The sequence below is a fragment of the Sinohyriopsis cumingii genome, chromosome 19, assembly GCF_028554795.1.
Source record: "Sinohyriopsis cumingii isolate HCF-2022 chromosome 19, ASM2855479v2, whole genome shotgun sequence".
NCBI lineage: Eukaryota > Metazoa > Mollusca > Bivalvia > Unionida > Unionidae > Sinohyriopsis > Sinohyriopsis cumingii.
Window position 1 is genome coordinate 24,546,916 of NC_142979.1, and position 18,859 is coordinate 24,565,774.

Genomic DNA, 18,859 nt, shown 5'->3' on the forward strand with positions numbered 1-18,859 from the left:
TCATCTGTTCCAAGGACAGTTACCCAAACGTTTGATCCTTGGTATGGTCGAGAATGAAGCCTTCAACGGAGCCTTCAAAAAAAATCCTTTCAACTTTCAACACTTCAACGTGAAGAAAGTCGAAGTCAGTCGTGATGGCAAGACCTTGTGTACCCGACCTTTCGAAACTGACTTTGAACCCACAAAGATGAATTACTTGAGATCGTACTTGTCCCTGTACGAAGCCACCGGCCAGTTATGAACCAACACCAGTCACGGCATTACGTACGACGATTACGCAGGAGGCTATGCTTTGTGGGCTTTCGATTTCACTCCAGACCAAGGCAGTGACGAGGGACATTTCCACCCTATAAAATCTGGCCAGATTCGTGTGGAACTTCAGTTTGCAAAAGAACTGGCAGCGACAGTGAACGTCATCCTGTATGCAGAATTCGATAATACCATAGAAATCAACAGTTTGAGAGAAGTCATTCTAGACTATTAGAAGCCATGGAAGACTGTTATCCCTCTTTACTTAGTGGAGAAACTTTGGAGATGGAATGTGAGGAGACCGTGGAAAAAGAAGAAGTTATCATGATGAAGTCAAGATGGCCAGAACAAGAAGCCCATTTAGTCTCCTGTTTTGCCAAACACTTGGTCGAAAAAATGACGGAATTGATCAAGAAAGATTGCTATGGATGTCAAAACGATCATCCCAGTCAAATTCAACACGATAAATGCCTGATGTTGAGTCAAGAAGAAAAATTGGACGAGTATCTGGACGAAGCTTGGAGTCTCATCTCGAACAAAGACGTGTTGCACCAGTGGTATAAAGACTTGCGTGAACATTCTTGTCCACCATTAACCACTCAAGAGATCCATCGTATCGAAGCTCTCCTGAATCAGAGTGAGGAAACAGAACGAATAACCGTTTATTCGTCAGACATTTTCAAGCAAAAAGTCAGGATCGAATTGACGACGTATTATTACCTGTGAAGAAGAAGAAAAAAAAACAACACAGAAAACAATGGATACCTGGGAACTTTATTACCTTTTGAACCACAGTTCGTATACGTCTTCTTGGAATCCTGTCGTCTGTGCTAAAGATGAACTCCCTCATCGCAAACCTAAAGACCATCAAGCTTACGTGATCAACACGGACGACAGTCATCTCCCAGGAACCCACTGGGTAGCCGTCTACTTTCCTCAAGAAGGATGTGTGGAATATTTCGATTCGTACGGATTGCCCCCTTTGGAAGACGATATCATCGACTTTATGAGAAGAAATGCTCAAACCACCCGATTCAATAACGTGAAATTACAAGGCACAGATTCCTTGGTGTGTGGACAGTACTGTGTGTATTTTCTGCATCATCGCAGCCTGGGCTATTCCTTAGAACATTTAGTGACTCATTTCGATCCTCGTTCTTCTGCTAGAAACGATGTGAAAGTAGATCGATGGTTCTGTGACCATTATGCTTATCTTTTGTCTCAAGCTAGGAAACGTAGTGTCCATCAATGGCCTAATGATTTCCAACAGTGGAAATCACAATTTCATTCACAACGTTGTCAGCCCTGTTTAAAGTAGATTGAAAATTGAAAAAAAATGTTTGTGATTTGAAAAAAATTGTTAGATGTTATAGTGATGGATTATTGTTAAAAAATGTTAGAGTTGTTGTTGTTTAGTGTTAAGTGATTTATGAATAAAAATGTTGTGTCTTGAAAAAAATGCCTTTGTGGTTTGTTTAGCTATAAGACTGTTGGATTGATGCTCTTTGATTTCTTACTATCCCTCTCATGACATTCACTGAACGTTGCGGCTCGAAAACCGTGTGGGGGATGTTTTCCTTCACGTCCGCGCTTTCACTTTAAGAACCGGTTTGTTTCCAGTCTAACCATCCATTGTCGACTCATCCTCCTACGAAGATGTGCTCCAAACTAGCTAAGCTCAACGAAGCCTACGTGAATTTGCATAGGGTCAGACACAGTCTGATACCGAAGCCAGAAGAAATAGAGAATGTGAGAATGTTAAAAATCACTGAAGACCTGATAGAAGAGCTCTTCAGAGAAGAAATGAACAGGGAGAAAGAAGAATGGACAGAGAAGTACAGACTTCAGAGACAGCAGCAACAGCAGCAACAGCAGCAACAACAGCAGCAACCTGAACCTGACAGAGGCTTTGTCGATTGTCGTATCGACACCAAAGAGTTCTTCTTCTCTTTCCGAAGAAGCAGACCTATCGCCAGAAAGTCTATCCTCAGAGGACATCGCATTCTTAGAAACTAAAAAAAGAATGCCATAGCAAAACAAAAAAACAGCCCTTTTCAGGGCTACCCCAATACTCTAGAAAAGAAATAACCATAGATTTGCCAATGTGTGTAGGTAGAGTAGTGTGTATATAAACACTAACTCTTTTATAAAAAATGTGAGAGTATGTGTTTGTGTGTTTGTGTGTTTGTAAGAGCTCACGTAAGTTGGTGTGGATAGTAGATTAAAATGGTGTATTTTTTGGTGTCTGAGGTGTATATTTGGGGTTAGATTGGATTGCTTTGCGTATGTGGATAGTCTATTGAAGTGATTTATAAAAAATTTTAAAATAGTGATGGGTAGCATAAAAAGTGAGTGTTTCTTTTAGGTCCGCGCGTTGTTGTTTTTTTTGGTCATGATCTAGGTAAGATGAATTTTATGTTATTAGGGGATGTTTTCCATCACGTCCGCGCTTTCAGTATAAATTGAAACTCGTTCGGCAGTCCAGCTACCCTTGTTGATTGATCAACACAGCCAGAAGAATGATTAGCAGAATAGTGAAACTGTTAGAACTCCAGATGCACCTGGAATATGCCAGGCGCATAGTAAACGAACTATCAGCGGAGGCTATAGTAGAAGAAGCAAGAGTAAAGAAGGAAGAGGAGGAGAGAAGAGAGAGGGAAGAAGAGGAAAAGAAAAGAGAAGAGAGGATGTCGTTCAATATTCCCGAGACAGAGGATTGGGGTGTTGAAGCGAATCATCCTCCCTCTGCGCTCCCCAGAAGAAAGGTGAAAGAAGACTGGGGAAGAAGATGCGTGTGTGGCGCAAGGCCAGGACGGTGCAACCATTAGATAGGTGCATCAGGAGTTCAAAAAACAGCCCTTTTCAGGGCTACCCAATACTCTAGAAAAGAAATAACGATCAATTTGCCAATGTGTGTAGGTAGAGTAGTGTGTATATAAACACTAACTCTTTTTTAAGATAGTGTGAGGGTATGAGTTTGTGTGTTTGTGTGTTAGTGTTTGTAAGAGCTAAGGTATGTTTGTGTGAATAGTAGATTATGGGTTTCTTAGCGTGTCTGAAGAGTATAGTTAGGGTTATATTATATGAAATGAGAAAAGTAGGGGATGTTTTCCTTCACGTACGCGCGTTGATGGGTCATGATCTAGGTAAGATGAATTTTATGTTTTTAGGGGATGTTTTCCATCACGTCCGCGCTTTCACTATAATAACCCACAGTATTCGTCGTTCAAACCATTCTGCAAAGAATAAAAAGAAGATGGCGTCAAACCAAATGGACAAAATACAAACCTTGCAAGACGTTTTAGACAACTTAGGAATAATGGAACAGATGCTATTAAGACTGGTTGAAGACCATTATTCCTATAGTCCCCATCGTGTGAAGATGGAAATTAATAATTTAAGGAAAGCAAAGGACAAGATTAGTGGTGTAATGAAAGAGATCAAGGAGGAGAAGGAGGATGAAGAGGAAAGAATAAGAATACGCAATTGGAACGAAAAAATTGAAAAAGAAGAAGAAAATGAAAAGAGGAAGAAAGAAGAGGAGGAAGAGAAGAAGAAAGAAGAGGAGGAGGAGAAGAAAAAAAAGAAAGAGAAGAAGAGTGTAGGAGATAAAATAAGAACTTGGTGGAGGAAAAGAAGAAATTAGAAGAAGAAAACCCAAAGGCCCTTTTCAGGGCCAGCCATATTTCTCGAAAAGAGATAGTCTTTGAATTGCCTACCCCTTTTTTTAAAAAAATTTTTAAAAAAAATCCCATGTTAAATTCCCCTTGTCCGTAGAGTGACCCACGATTTATCGCCATGTTAAATTCCCCTTGTCCGTAAAGTGGCCCACGATTTATTCCCATGTTAATTCCCCTTGTCCGTAGATTTGCCCACGATTTTTCTCCATGTTAAATTTCCATTGTCCGTAGATTTGCCCAAGGGGTTTTGTAATGCTAATTCCCATTGTCCGTAGGGTGCCCCCCTTCACTACTTTCGACGTTTTGGGCATTCTGGAACCCCAATGTCCTTTTTCTTCGTTCTTATGCCCTACACGTCTTCCCCAAGATAAAGAGAGTCTACCTCCAACGAAAGTCAGTCAGGAGCTCCCAAAATTATTATAACATTCGAGTGACGCAAAATCGCATATCCAGAAAATTTTGAACCACGGCTTTCGCCTACACAGTGAAATTTAAGTCTGAAATACTGCCCCAGAAAGGAGAACGTTTCATCGCTGATTTGTGGGATTCCTTGTTAGCGACACTGAACGCCAATTCCAAGCCAAAGAATACGATAGTTTAAGACTTTCCATTCATCAAGACAGTTTGAAATCGCCCGTCTGGATATAGTCTGCCACCCAGGCAGAATTAACACCCTTCAAAGTCATTGACAAAATCAACACGTTTAGCAATCCAACGGTAAGTTTCACATTTTCACATCACCGACGGAAAAGCTGCACCTTACATGACGCAAGTATTCCCTCGAAAAGGGACCCGGCAGGACCAGGGGATTTAACAGTCGAGTGCAACACATTCGTTGCGGAGCGAGAGACGGCGGTGTTGTTTAGCTCCTAAACCATGTATTCCCGAAGGAAAAGCACGAATTCATTGTTCTTCTATCTATCGAACCTTTGTCAGTCCTACGTGCTACGAAGAATATTGCATTACACAAGGTCAACAACAGAAACGTGTTTGTTAACCATCATCGATACAAAGCAGATGTTAGTCACTACGTCGATGATTTCAACTTTGCGACGAGGTTGTGAATAACTAAGGCCATTCAGAAGTTGTCTGACGTGGATATACAAGCTTATCAGGCCACGATGTTTACCAATAGTGTTGCAACAGATTCCGTGGAAGGAAGTCAATGAAAGTATCCAGACCTTGAAATTTTTTTTCAACATCTTTGTCCATTGAATTTAGGACATCATGTTGTGGTGCGTGCTAGTGACTACGTTTTTGGGATTTAGTTTACCAACAGATATATTGTGGACTTTTTACGAACAGTTCCAGCATTGATATCATGGCCACTACACCTTCAGATGTGCACTAGAGACTCATTCTATTACAGCGTTGCTTTATTGACTTTTGTTGCTTACAAAGGAGTATGTGTAGCCTGTTTGTTACACAAACACTGGAATTATGTGCCTAACTGGGAAAGTTTTGGCTTCGATGTTTGGACACAAGAAGTTGCTGACTTTGCTAAAGATTTGTGCAAATGATTCGGGACAAAACGTGGACTTAAAACCAAAAGTGAACATGACATTCAAGTCCGTGTTAGAAACAGTGGTAGAAGAAGCATACACAGAGAAAAACCAAATTCAGGACAGTACCATGGTCCGACATGAACGAAAACCCATTGTTGGAGGAAGAATTATACACTGTGAAAGAAAATTTGAGCGTGTCCGTAAAACTCCAGAGGCACACATTGATGAAAACTATCATTTATATTTCACTTTGGTTATTTTGATTGGTATTTTATTGATGTATTTAGCCATTGGCTCTTACCTCTTTTTGTATTTAATGTACAATTGTTGAGTTTGAACATCCAATAAAAGTGTCTGCAAAGTGTGAAGTTTCTTGTGTTGTCCATGTTATTATGAGAATTCTGAACACTTTGGTTATGGCTACATCTTTCTCCTTGTCTCCAAGTCATTGACTAAATATTAGATAGTCCAGTTTGGGAGGCACTGTTTCTTCGCTATTCCATTAAAATGGTGATTTTCGGACCAAGTGGTTGAGGCGAAACCGAATTCGTCAAACGCGTGATCAAACACAAAACTAATTTGTTCGGTTTTCCACCCCAGCGCATCTTGTAGTGTTACATAGAGTGGGAATCAGCTTACACCATATTTAGAGAAAGTCAAGGAGAATGCATTTTCTATATTGAAGACATTCCTCGCGAAGACGACGGGATCGTGTCTGACTTGAGTCAAACACATCTTGTCATCTTCGTTAGGAGAAGACGGAGAAGAAATTAAACTTTGGTTTAAACGCAGAGGGCATAATCCTAAGGTCAATATCATTTACATTACCCAAAATTTGTTTCTACAAAATGAAAGCCATCGTACCATTAGTCTGCGTGCCCATTACGTGGTCTTGTGTAAAAGTCCCAGAGATAAATTTCAAGTGCAATTGTTAGTCAAAGAGTTAGGAACTCCTTGACTGGCTTATGCGTTCAACGATATCACTCGAACACATCATGCCTATTTACTCATCGATTTAAAACCCACCACATTCGATTATACTAGATTTTGTGCCCATCTGTTTCACGACTGATGCCAAGAATGAGGGACCGTCATTTACACGTCCCCGTCGGCGTGAAGAAAAAAAAACCCATTAAAACCTCTGACACTTCTGTTTCACAGTCGTCGACATGACTTCCTTTCAATCTAATTTCCCTGCCAAATTGACTCGCGCTCTGTACGGAATCTGCACAAGTTCTATTCCATGTATTAGAAGCCAGTTTCAGAGAATGTCTTACGGTGACTTTCGCTTAGAGCACGTCAGTTACTTCAAGGCATCCTCCAATCCTTCATCAAACCAGACGATTTTTTTTACAAATATGAAATGGCATTGCCACAACTGGCAGATCCAAGAATCGATTCTCAAACAAAACATTCATTTTGAAAAGGGGGGGGGGGGCTCTCTAGGCGGTGTCATCATTCTTTCCCTCTTAAAATGGGATACGAATGCCCCAGTGACCACCAGAAAAGATCCTCTCCTAAAAGACGATCCACTGTGAAAAACGGTGGTGCCACGGACAGGGCACATCCGAAGAAAAAGAAAAGTCCCAAGAAGAAGAAAGACCCCAGAAGAAAAAAGCTTCAACTAGAAAGACAGGCACTGCTGCTCGGAAGCAACCGTACTCCCCAAAACCTTGTTCTTCAGTGACCGTGTCTCTAGTTTCGTTGTTATCCATTCTGTCGGCCAAACCCGATTTAACACGCATCATTCCTAATATGATTGAAGAATGGAAACTCATTTTTAAAGAAACTTCTCCTCCGGTGACAACCTCTTCTTCTTTAACGGCAGTGGCTTCCTCTTAGAAAGTGAACTCGCCCATGACCAAAGTCCAAGACAGAACAGGGCTATTACAAAGTTAACTGGATTTATACGAACAAGAACTGTTAGGATTTAGTAACACCTTCAACGTCGAGTGATGCCCATCTTGAGGATGATACGACGTTTCGATAATCAGTGGAGAAGAGTTCAGTATAAAAAAGACGGGTGCAAGGCAATTTACTTCAGTGTATTTGCTCTGAAAGGAAACGATGTCAACCCTTAGAAGTGCACACCACAACTCTCCTCTCAGACAAAGAATAAAGAAAGGGACTACCTCCTAGTTTTGCCAGAGATTGGGATTTGTTGTTGGTACTAACAAAATACAGTCAAACGGCCACCAAAGAAATCACTGATACCGTTTGTGAATATTCCTTGAATGTCTTAAAGGGAAAGGTACCTTTGTCCAAGCACTAGACAGAACGCTTAGGATGGCATCGGAACGTTCTTCGACAAATGGTCAGAAAGAAAATTCTTTATTGCCTCACGACTTGTTGGCTTAACTAAATAGCACACCTTGTGTGCATAAATGCCCTGAAGGAAGAGGCTCTTTTTCCGTACCCCGCGAGTAATTAATTAGCCCGCGGTGCGGTCATTAACCCGTCGCGCATGCCATATGGCGAATGCGACATTAATTTCAACAGTTAGTCAGTCACTTGGGTCTAGTCTCGACAAGCAAAGGAAAAAGCAACACATAATCAATACAAGAGTTAAAGATGGAAGTCCTAATACCAGAGCAAGCCATGAAGACAATCCTAGGCCTTGGTCTACGATTGAAAACTGGCTGGAGCCTTATTTCTTAAGTTAAAAGAACCACGTTGTTATTAATCTGGTAAGCAAACGACACAAATTGGAGAGAAAACGCCCCAGGATGTAAAACGAAGACTAGTAAATAACAGGAGAGTACCAAAACCCCGGAGTCCTCAGACAATGGACAGTACTACTACTACAACTCATCCAGTTATAACTTCTGCTCCTACATTGTCAACACAAGCTACGTAGTTAAGCATGGAAATGGGAACCAATCAACTTCGCCTAAGGAGATTCGAAGAGGTGTTGGAGCTGTGTTAGCTATATTAAGAAGAGAGGAAACTTAGGCACTTGTAATGAAAAACAAAAGGAATTAACAACAATATTCCCTAAAACAACTACCCGGACATCAACACAAGTGGAAGGGCCAAAAACTACCACCAAGCAACCAACAAAATAACGACAACATTCAGGGAAATATCGAAAAAACAAACAGAAACAAAATTCAGTAACAACCGCAACTACGGTCACAACAGAAACACTGGCGACTAATCTCAAGCGGATGTATACAACAACAACAAAACTTAACTACAACAAATCCATAATTAGACCAGTAGTACAACATCAAATGGCTCCACAAATGTCAAACTTATCTAATATAGCAGCGGCAACCAAAGAAACGAGAGACTCGTGTTTCTCTACCAGCGAAAAGGAAAGTGAAACTCACTTAATTGAGGAAGAAGAAATTATAAAGGAAGAGGAGTGGGACCCTGACAGACAGCGTCTACTGGATATGGGATTAGAAAATGCGCTTGATGATGAAAAAAAAAAGCTAACCATTTCATCAGTGGGGTTAAATACCTAGGACCGAGGTCCTTGAAAATGCGAAAACCCAGGCCTTAACAGTGGCAATTCGGAATCAGGAGCCTAAGTCAGTATTACCGAGAGGCATATAAAAACCGGCCATTTACCAGTTTAATCTCAGCAGCAGAACATTTCACAGAGCTGTATTGACTTGAGACATTCCCGATACAACATTATGAAGGAAAACGTACTGCGACCCAATGTAAAGAAGATGAAGATCACCGCAGAACCTTTTAGTTGCGTAATTAAAACAGCCCTATTTAGGGCTCTGTCCAAGTGCCTATTATGATAGGGTTTCCATTTTGGATTGGAAATCCCGTTCGACTAAACCAAAACACAAAGCTTGATCCTTTACCCACCGTTCCAAATTAATAGCCAACTGTCCTAACATGGTTCTACAAAAATGCAGCTGGTCTCATAGACCTATTAATATTTAATTCTAAATTGAATGGTTATGCATACACTATGTATTTTTGGATTAAAAATTTAATAATAAGAAAATTCACAACTAACTAGCGTGACTCTAATTACAAATGTCGCTTACACAAAATTAATAATAGGATTCACCTGTTATGTAGACAACTGGGTATAATTTGATAGTAATATATGGCATTTCAGAAACATTCCGGCTGATGTTTGGTGTCACCCTCCGAGTCAATTTCCTCCTCCTTCCATCTCGGAAATCAAAAGACGAGTGTGTGGGCCGATTCTCACTCGTCTATAAATCAGGTGCCCAAAAGAGAGTGTACGCATGGGACCCGGGTGACGTCATACGAGCAGTGTCCAATCCAACTTGACGTATCATACCTCAGCAGACATTAATTTAAACTGAGCGTGTGTTGGATCATTCCCACTCATTTTAGCCACAAGACAATTCGTTTTGGACCGTATTGCCCACGACTTGCTGGCCTAATTAAAAAGCACACTTTATTTGGGCAGAAAAGCTTTGAGAGGAGTGGCTGTAATTCCCCTTTCACAAACAATTAAAGAGCCCGCTTTGCGGGCATAAACCAGTCGCATACGTCCAATGGGCGAAAGCGATTTAAATTTAAATTCATCGTCATCAATTGAGTCCCCATCGATGACGCATCAACAATAAATGAGCAGGCTGAAAAATTTCTTGGAATTTCTGGTACAACTGGAATATGCTCTCCTCCTGTACGAACTGGTTAAAGAGACAATACGTGAAGCGGCATTTTTTAAGGATCAAAATAAGAAATTAGAAGAGGAAAAGAAAAAGGTTGTTGTTGTTGTTGTTGTTGGGTTTAACGCCATTTTCAGCACACGATAGGCTATGCATCGCGGCCAGTATTAATAGTGGAGGACGAACCCCGGAAAACCCCGGGAAGAACTTCCGACCCAAGAGAAGCTACTGGCAGCCTTTCTCACATACCCACATTGGCCGAATCCTAGACTCGAACCCACGCAGACAGAGGTGAGATGGCAGTGATCCGTAACGGAGAGCGCTTTAGACCACTGGGCCACTCGGGGCCCCAAAAAGGTGGTACGGCCCCATCTGTTGATACGTATGACCTGTGAGGTGAAGTCTGCGACAATGACACCACTGCATCGCCAACCACAACAACAGAGTGTGATATTACCACAGATAGAAAACTGGGTTCTGGAGCTACCAACACAGCAGCCAATACCTCAGCGGCTACATTCACCACAATATCATCCACATGTACAGTTTCGACGAGCGAGGACTCCCTCGAATTCCCAATCTCTATCAATCCACGGGTTGTAGATAGATGGAGTTAATGCTGTATGTGTGTGGCGCTCGGCCTGGGAGGTGTGGACATTAACCAGGTGCGCAGAAGGAAACAAAAGGCCCCTTTCAGAACCAGTGATCTCTAGAAAAGAAACTAATCATTTTGCAGTAATTGCGTTTGTATGTGTTTGTTTGTGTATATCTTTGTCTTTCCCCAAAATAATCCCTTTCCCTTCACCGATATATGTTTGTATGTAAGGATTTAGTGGTGTGTCTATAAACACTTACTATCTTCCTCGGGTGATAGTGTTAGTTTTGTAGATTTGGTGTATGTAGGAGTTTGTCTTTACTAAAAAAAATCTTTTCAAAATGTATGTTTTGTGGGTGTATGGATGTATGTATGGATGGATGGATGCATACGTGCATGTAGGTATGTGTTTGTTTTTGTCTTTCCTCACAAAAAATATCCTTATCGAATGTGTTTTGGTAACGAGTATAGTGTGTTTATATGTATAAAAAGTAGATTTTCTATTGGATCCGTGCAATAATATTTCTTTTCGGATATTTTAGTGTTTTATGTAATGCGTATTTTGTATGAGAAATGTTTTACTTAATGTTAGTACATCAAGCAAATAAATCACTTTGTTCTTAAGTCGTACCATACGTCGTCAATCAGAGAAGAAAAACTATGAAGAACAACACGACCGAAAAGTTGCAGGAAGCGGTAGATATCATGGTTATTTTTATTGCTACTACTAGAGCAAATTGCAAGTCAAGTTAGAAGAGATATGATTGAATTTCAAAGGGTCCATAACCTCATCAAATAAGTTATAGAAGAGGAAGAGGAGAATATTCCGATTCAAGAACAAAAGAAGAGAACATCCAAAAGAAAGAACGGGATTTTTAACGCTTAAATGTCAAATGTATGAAAGGTCCATGACAAATTAAAAAAGAATGATCATCTCGGCTGGATCCCTGAAGAAGAAAAGAAAGTCAGAGAAAGTCCACAAGCAAATGTCTTCTTGGAAGACCTGGCGGAAAAAATGGTGGCCAGGGAAGAAGTAGTAGAAATCTCTACGTGAATTTTCAGGGCCAATTACATGCCTAGGAAAGATACTATTTCACTATTGCCAAAAATGTGTGTTTTGTCTCTATGTTGTGTATGTATTTGTGTTTGTTTATGTCTGTGTTTTCAAATCAAACTTAAAACCGTTTACCATTACCCTTTCCGTTTTTCCTTTTACTCCCTGTTTATCCCCATAAACCGTTTTGTCCCCAAGTGTCCAATTTTGTCCCTAAGTATCCCAACTGCTGAAAGTGGCCAATTTTCTCCAAGTGTCCCAACTGCCCCCCCCCCCCAGTAGGCCCAACTATCCCAAAATGGGGCGCTTGTGATAATTTTTCCTTGTCTTAAATGTCCCATGTTAATTTCTCTTGTCTCTGAAGCGCTCATTTTCCTTTTGGACTAATACATTACTTTGGGATTATTGAGAATTCGGTCAATGACATTCTGGAATGTATCATTGTGGTACATCAGGACATTAAATACTATTATACACTAGGACATTCAAGACTTTTGGGACATCAAGACATTCAGGAGTTGTGGAATTCAATCAGAACATTATTTCTTTCTGAAGGAGAAAGAAATGATGAAAACGGAAATTCCGAGAGTGTAAAAGGGAGACAGATCGAGATATAAGAGAACATAACGAAATGCAAATTCATACAGACAGAGAGGGGAAGCATCTGCAAATGCATATATAAATATTGCTATATGTATAACTTGAAGCACAAACTGTACTTTTGTAGCATATCTTTTCGTGACAACGGCAACATTAAAACTTAGCGTACATATTACAGAACGTGTTCTCGCCAAAAAAAATATATGAACTGATAAAAGAGATCGCAGAATTCGGGCCAGTTTCTACTAAAATAGACCCTTTCTTGTGAAATGTAGTTTTAGCATTACAATAACACAAAGTCTCTTTCTTGTCGCCATCACAAAACACACCGATTTCCTTGTTTTTCTGTACGTCGATTAAGTCCGTAACGAATATTGAGCACACTGCTTGAATTTTTACGTCGACAACCCGACAATACCCTATGGAGTTTCCGGTTTTGGAAAGGTATAACATGCGTAAATGTTTACTTAACAAAGCAACCGTTCCTATCTAGTTTAATTTTATTTAACATTTTTTAAAATTTTAAATATTCACTATTTATATTACAACGGTGGGTCTTTTCAGTCAATACCGAAAGAGGCGAAGAAATTTACTTTAACATCCTTTTGCCAATTAAGAATCACGTTGTTAGACTTTCTTTCCCGCCATATCTGTTGGATATTATGTGGTGAAAATAGCAGTATTCATTTCGTAAAATCAACATGTAATACATAACAAGTCCTATTAAAAGCTTACAATAATCGACATGAAAAAACAGTATAGGAGGCACTGATAACATTTTAGATTGTCGGGTACGTTCTTAGTCCCACCACAGGAGTCTGACTAGTCCTACAATGTAAGACAGCACATGTTGTTTTTGTTTTAGTGCTATGTCCAGCTATCCAAATAACGGCTTTGTGTAGTGTGTTCCGATGTCGTTGACATAGGAATGAGTAATCAAAGTTTTAGGAACATCTCACACACTTGGCGGCCTATATCAACACTCTTCCACTAATTTTTGTGTAATTAATAAACTGTGCTGTCTTTATCCTGGCGGAATGAAGATATGATACTAGCAAATGGACGCATTTTAACATTCCATTGACATACATTTGAATTTGTTGCAATGCAATGGTAGTTTAGGTATGCCGAAGTAAGTTCAAGTAGGTTCATATTGGGGATATATTTCTTGAATGAAATGAACCATTGCTTACAGTAACAATAGCATAATATATTTTTATTCATTTTGTTAAAGAATAATATATGAACTTAACCTGATTTCGACATTCCCGGCTTTGATCGCTTTCCAGGCCAACGAAACTTGAAAACAGGTCCATTTCTTTTGTGAAAATTTGAATTTATTTGAGAAAATACATTCGAGTCAGTACGTCTGACTAAAACATTAGAACATTACTGTGTAGAAAAGCTTCATTATTAGTTGCCAGTTATGTGAGATATTCTTGAAAACTTGACTTTCATTACGACGTTAGTTGACATCAAAACGTGCTAAACAGCTCCATTACTTAGGCAGTGAGACCCAGATGCCCAATACATAAATATAAGCATCGAGGTCTTACAGGTAGCACTAATGTTATTTATGTTTTAGTGCTGTGTCTTACTTCCCAAATAACAGCTTTTTATAGTGTGTTCCGATGTTGATTGACATCGGAATGAGTAGTCACAGTTTCAGGAATATCTCACACAATTGGCAGCCCATATCAACCCTCTTCTACAAATTGATGTGTAATTAATATACTTACTATGCTGTTTTTATCCTCTTGGAATCAAAATCTGATGTTCATTGACATACATTTGAATTTGTTGAAATGTGACAGTCTTCAAGGTTTGTGGAAGTAGGTTCATGTGGGGGAATATCTTTCTTGAATGAAATGAAACGTTGCTTACAGTTCTAATAGATATTATTAGTATTCATTTTGTTAAAGAATCATCCTTCAACTTAACCCAAATTCCACATTCCTGGCTTCCATCGTTTTCCAGCCAACTGAAATGTAGACCAACAAAACTTGAAAACAGGTTCATTTGCTTGTGTGAGAATTTTGATTTCTTAGGAAAAAGACAGTAAAGTCTCACTAATACATATTACTTTAATTTGTAGAAAAGTTCCAATATGGGCTGCCAAGTGTGTGAGATATTCTTGAAAATTTGACTTTCATTATGATGTCAGTCGACATGAAAACATACTATACAGTGCAGTAATTTAGGTAGTAAGACCTAGACATCCAAAACATATATATCAAGGACAAGGTCTTACATTATAGACATCCAAAACAAAAATATCAAGGACAAGGTCTTACATTATAGACATCCAAAACATAAATATCAAGGACAAGGTCTTACATTATAGACATCCAAAACATAAATATCAAGGACGAGGTCTTACATTATAGAACTAGTTATAGTCCATCAGCGTTGTTTTGGTGCTACGTCTTACTGCATAAATAACGGCCTTATGTAGCATGTTCCCAAGTCGACTGACAGGAGAACAAGAGATAAAACTTTCAGGAATATCTCATACTTTTGGCAGTCCATATTGACATTCTTCCACAGATTTAAATCTAATTGATTATACTTACTTTGCCATCTTTATCCTGATGGAATCAATATCTGACAGTAGCAAATGAGTGCATTTTCATGTTCCATTCAGCTGGTTGGAATGCGTCAACCTGGCAATACTGAAATCAGATTAGTTCAAGAATGTTTCTTTTATGAAACAAATAAAAATATACTAATATTGAAGAGACCGCTCCAGTGGTCTAGTGGTTAGAGCGTCCGCCTCGGATGCAGGAGGTCGTGGGTTCGATCCCCGGCCGAGTCATACCAAAGACTTACAAAAATGGTACTAACAGGTGCCTCGCTTGGCGCTCAGCATTAAGAGGTTAGTGTTAGGACTGGTCGGCCCGGTGTCAGGATAATGTGACTGGGTGGGACATCAGGCTACATGTCTGCGGCATGATGCCCCAGTGCTAGACATCACTATAAACTGCCACATTGCAGACATCGTAGCGATATGACTGAAAAATTGTTAAAGCTAATTTAAAAATCCAAATCACATCACATCATTAATATTGAAGAAATTGTTTAGATAGCTTAATTTTTTCATGAGACTTATCATAGTTTTAAACAATTGCTATATTTCTGGCTTCCATCACATTCCAACCAACTGAAATGTAGGTCAAATGAACTTGAAAATGCGTCTGTTTGCTAGTGCAAGAGTGTGACTTCTTTTTTTTTTAAAGACAGTAAATACGGTCCACCTAAATCTAGATTATTTTGTTGAAAAGCTTCAATATATGCTTCCAGCTGTTTGAGATATTCTTGAAAATTTGGTCATTCATTCTGATGTAAGTCAACATCAGAACACACTGCACAAGTTGTTATTTAGGCAGTAAGACATAGCACCAAAACATAAATAGCCTGTCTTAAATCTTACATTGTAGTACTAGGGCTCATTGCAAAGAAAATTAAGATTGTCCTTGAATGAATAGAGGGCATGGTGTGTGTGTCCAACCTGTAACTATATCACAAGGGAAGCCAGGTCTGCATCCCTCAGTATTGCCAATCCTTCTAGATTGTCCTAATTACATCTGTTAATTTCCAACTTATGCCAGACGTTATCAAGAATAGTTTAATTTCCAAAGAGCAAAACATGTTTAATTTAGCTTGTGACATAATGGAGAAAAGTCAACAACTGTTAGCTGAGTTTGAGTAAACAACAGAAAAGTCAACAACTGTTAGCTGAGTTTGACTAAATGACAAATACAAGGAAGCTGTCCTTAGCATACAGATAGTCTCAGATTTCACCATTGACTGAAAAGTAAGAGAGGTGGAGGTTGTCTGGACCTTGCCTTTCAGTCAGCGGTAAAATCTTAAGACTGAATGCTAACAATATTTTCCTTCCATGTACTTGTCATTTTGTCAGAATCAGCTAACAATTGTTGACTTTTCTCCAATGTGTCACAAACTGAATGAAGTGTGTTTTGCTGTTTTTAAAATTGAAATTCTTATTGTTCTGGAATATCAGAGATTGTTTTAACACTTGGCAATTAAAAAGAAGAAATAGTCTTATCTTAAATTCCTGAAATATAGTTTTGAACAGCAGAGTTGATAGTCGAGTCGAGGGACTCTTGTTGTAATGTCTTTATTTCTTAACTTTAGCATGACTTTCGACTTTCTAAGTGTTCTGTCAGCATTCCATTATTTTTCTGATTTCTCATAAGACCAACTTGAAAAAGAATCATTTTACTTTGTTTACTTCCTCCTTCTCAGGTTTGCATTTACATCACCAAATAGACTCCAAGGAAGTTTAATTTGAAGAGATGAGTGACTATCAAGAATACCCTGATGTAGTTCAGGAGGTTAGAGGAGCAATGGTATGTATCAGAAAGTAATTATTGCATGATTGATAACTTCACACTTATCATCTTGTACACCACATCTATCTCTCAATAATTTACTCACAGCAGGGTCCATAATTACAGTTTGCAGTATAGACAAGGGCACAAGTTACTGAGGGACTGCAAGATATCTGGAGAACACATTTTTCACCCAAGACATTCTTTCACAACAAAGAAATCGGTACACATGCAGAGACAAATGCATTATTTGGATTGCAAAGTCTGTGGGTCATTGCAGATTTTTTTAGTTTTTAACTTTGCTGCAATAAAAGAAAGATCTTAAAGTTCAAGTGTAACTTATTAGAAAGAAGATGAATCATTAGCCTCTTTGATTTTGGATAAATGTGTTCTAGGATGAAGTACAATGAAACCATTGATAGTACACATTTTATGACAGGCAGTAAATTAACTGACATTTGGTTAAAAAGATTTATTTGGCTTTTTGTATTGGCTTATATGTAATGTGTTGGTCTATAATATTGCTAGAAAAAGATGTGTGACTTTAAACTAAAAGAAAATTAAACTAATAAAATAATTCTTTGACAATACATTTGTTAATTGTGCAGGCTAGTTTATTTGTATGTTTAGGGAGAAAGATAGTATGTTGTATGTCTTGCAATATCCTATTTTAAGCTGAAAAAGTATGGGTGAGATGAAAATTTGTCAGTACATTTTTGGTCCCCACATTTTTATTTGACCCCCAGTTCTGACACCAAGGTGTTTTTTTTAACCCTCAATTTTACTCCCTGGGGGATACACTGTTCAATATTGTGTATGTTGTTTTGTTTTAAATTTTTAATGTAGCTTTAACAAATTGAGTCATATAGTGATGCATACATGCCAACCATTACACTTTTTCCCCAACTGTATTATGCCTTATGTGTAACTGTATTTGGGATACACGTTTTTGGTATATCCCCCTCCCAAAAATTAAAAATTTGTTTTCTCATTTTTATTAACATCCCATTAATCCCACCGACCGTATTTTAGAAAAGACGGCTTCAATGTGACTACGACATAAGAGTACATTTGTCCGAAGACGCATGTACTTTCCTAACAGTATTATGTTCTATCTATAGCAGTTGCCCTACTTCAAGAAACGTGCTGGTTTCTACTTTCAACTTTTAACCTCGGTTTCTACTTATAGCAGCTGTATGGCTTAGGAGAGAACAGATTGGTTTTCTAACTTTTAATCTTTGTTCGCAGATTCTTTGTTCTAATTCAAAACAGAACCAGTCTGTAGGTATTTGGCACTAAAAGTCAAGAAGATTTATTTTAGCTGATGTGTGTTAGAACAAAAATATTGTAAAAATGATTTCACAGATGGATTAGGAAAAGACGAAAAACCAGTTCAGAGATGAATACATAATTACACAATACAGCATTCCATTCTAGGGATCTTCATGCCCCTTGCATGCTGCATGGAAAGGATTTTAATACTGGTAAAACAAGAGACCTTGAATTAGCTCATTTATTAACTACAGTACTGATGTAATTTCTTTTTATACAGCAGAACTAAATTGTGGACACAAATTTTATAAATGCAGATGTGTTATCTACCAAGTTCTTAATAAAACACCGACAACCTCTAGCAGTAGAAGACTACATTGGTCCTTTGTTCAGATAGATGTTTCTGGATTCCAAAATTGCAGAAAATATGCATGTGCAAGAACAAAATCATCTAATATTGTTTTGCTTCTTTTCCTATCATTGATCACATTTGCTGATTAGTAGGATAAACAACTAACCTATGTTAGATCCTTTAATTATATTACCTACATAGTAATATTTATAACAACAATAATAATTTTAAATTGTCTGTTGATCTGACACGATACAATGGAACATTTCTCATTATTGATGATTATACTGAAACTGAATTAGAAGATATAACTAAAACATGACTGTCACTTCACAAAACTTTTTCATTGTTTATTTCTGAAAGTGCTGCCACCAGTAGGTGTTACTGGCACTTTGATGGATTGAAATATCTAAAAGGGTTATTTACACCATGATGAGAAATTTGTATGGGAAAGGAATTGTATCAAAATTTAAACTTCCACGCACAAACTGCTATTTTTGATGATAAAGCAAGCAATATATCAATGTTTAATTTAGTGTTGTTGTGATTTTTGTCATGTTGGACAGGTATGGGGTTAATTTTTTTCA

General features: G+C 38.5%; 1 protein-coding gene across 2 annotated transcripts in view; it reads left to right on the plus strand.

The window, feature by feature from the left end:
- Nucleotides 1-18,859, plus strand: part of LOC149775299 (FACT complex subunit SSRP1-like) — an 80,218-nt gene that overhangs the window by 17,203 nt on the left and 44,156 nt on the right. The window contains exons 1-2 of one of the 2 annotated variants that reach the window (XM_089944280.1): nucleotides 12,706-12,740; nucleotides 16,563-16,666. In XM_089944280.1, coding sequence (XP_089800406.1) covers nucleotides 16,613-16,666 — 54 coding nt within the window. In that variant the 5' untranslated portion in view covers nucleotides 12,706-12,740; nucleotides 16,563-16,612. Of the gene's footprint in view, nucleotides 1-12,705; nucleotides 12,741-16,562; nucleotides 16,667-18,859 lie in introns of those variants that run through there. The other variant, XM_089944281.1, reaches the window with a different exon arrangement.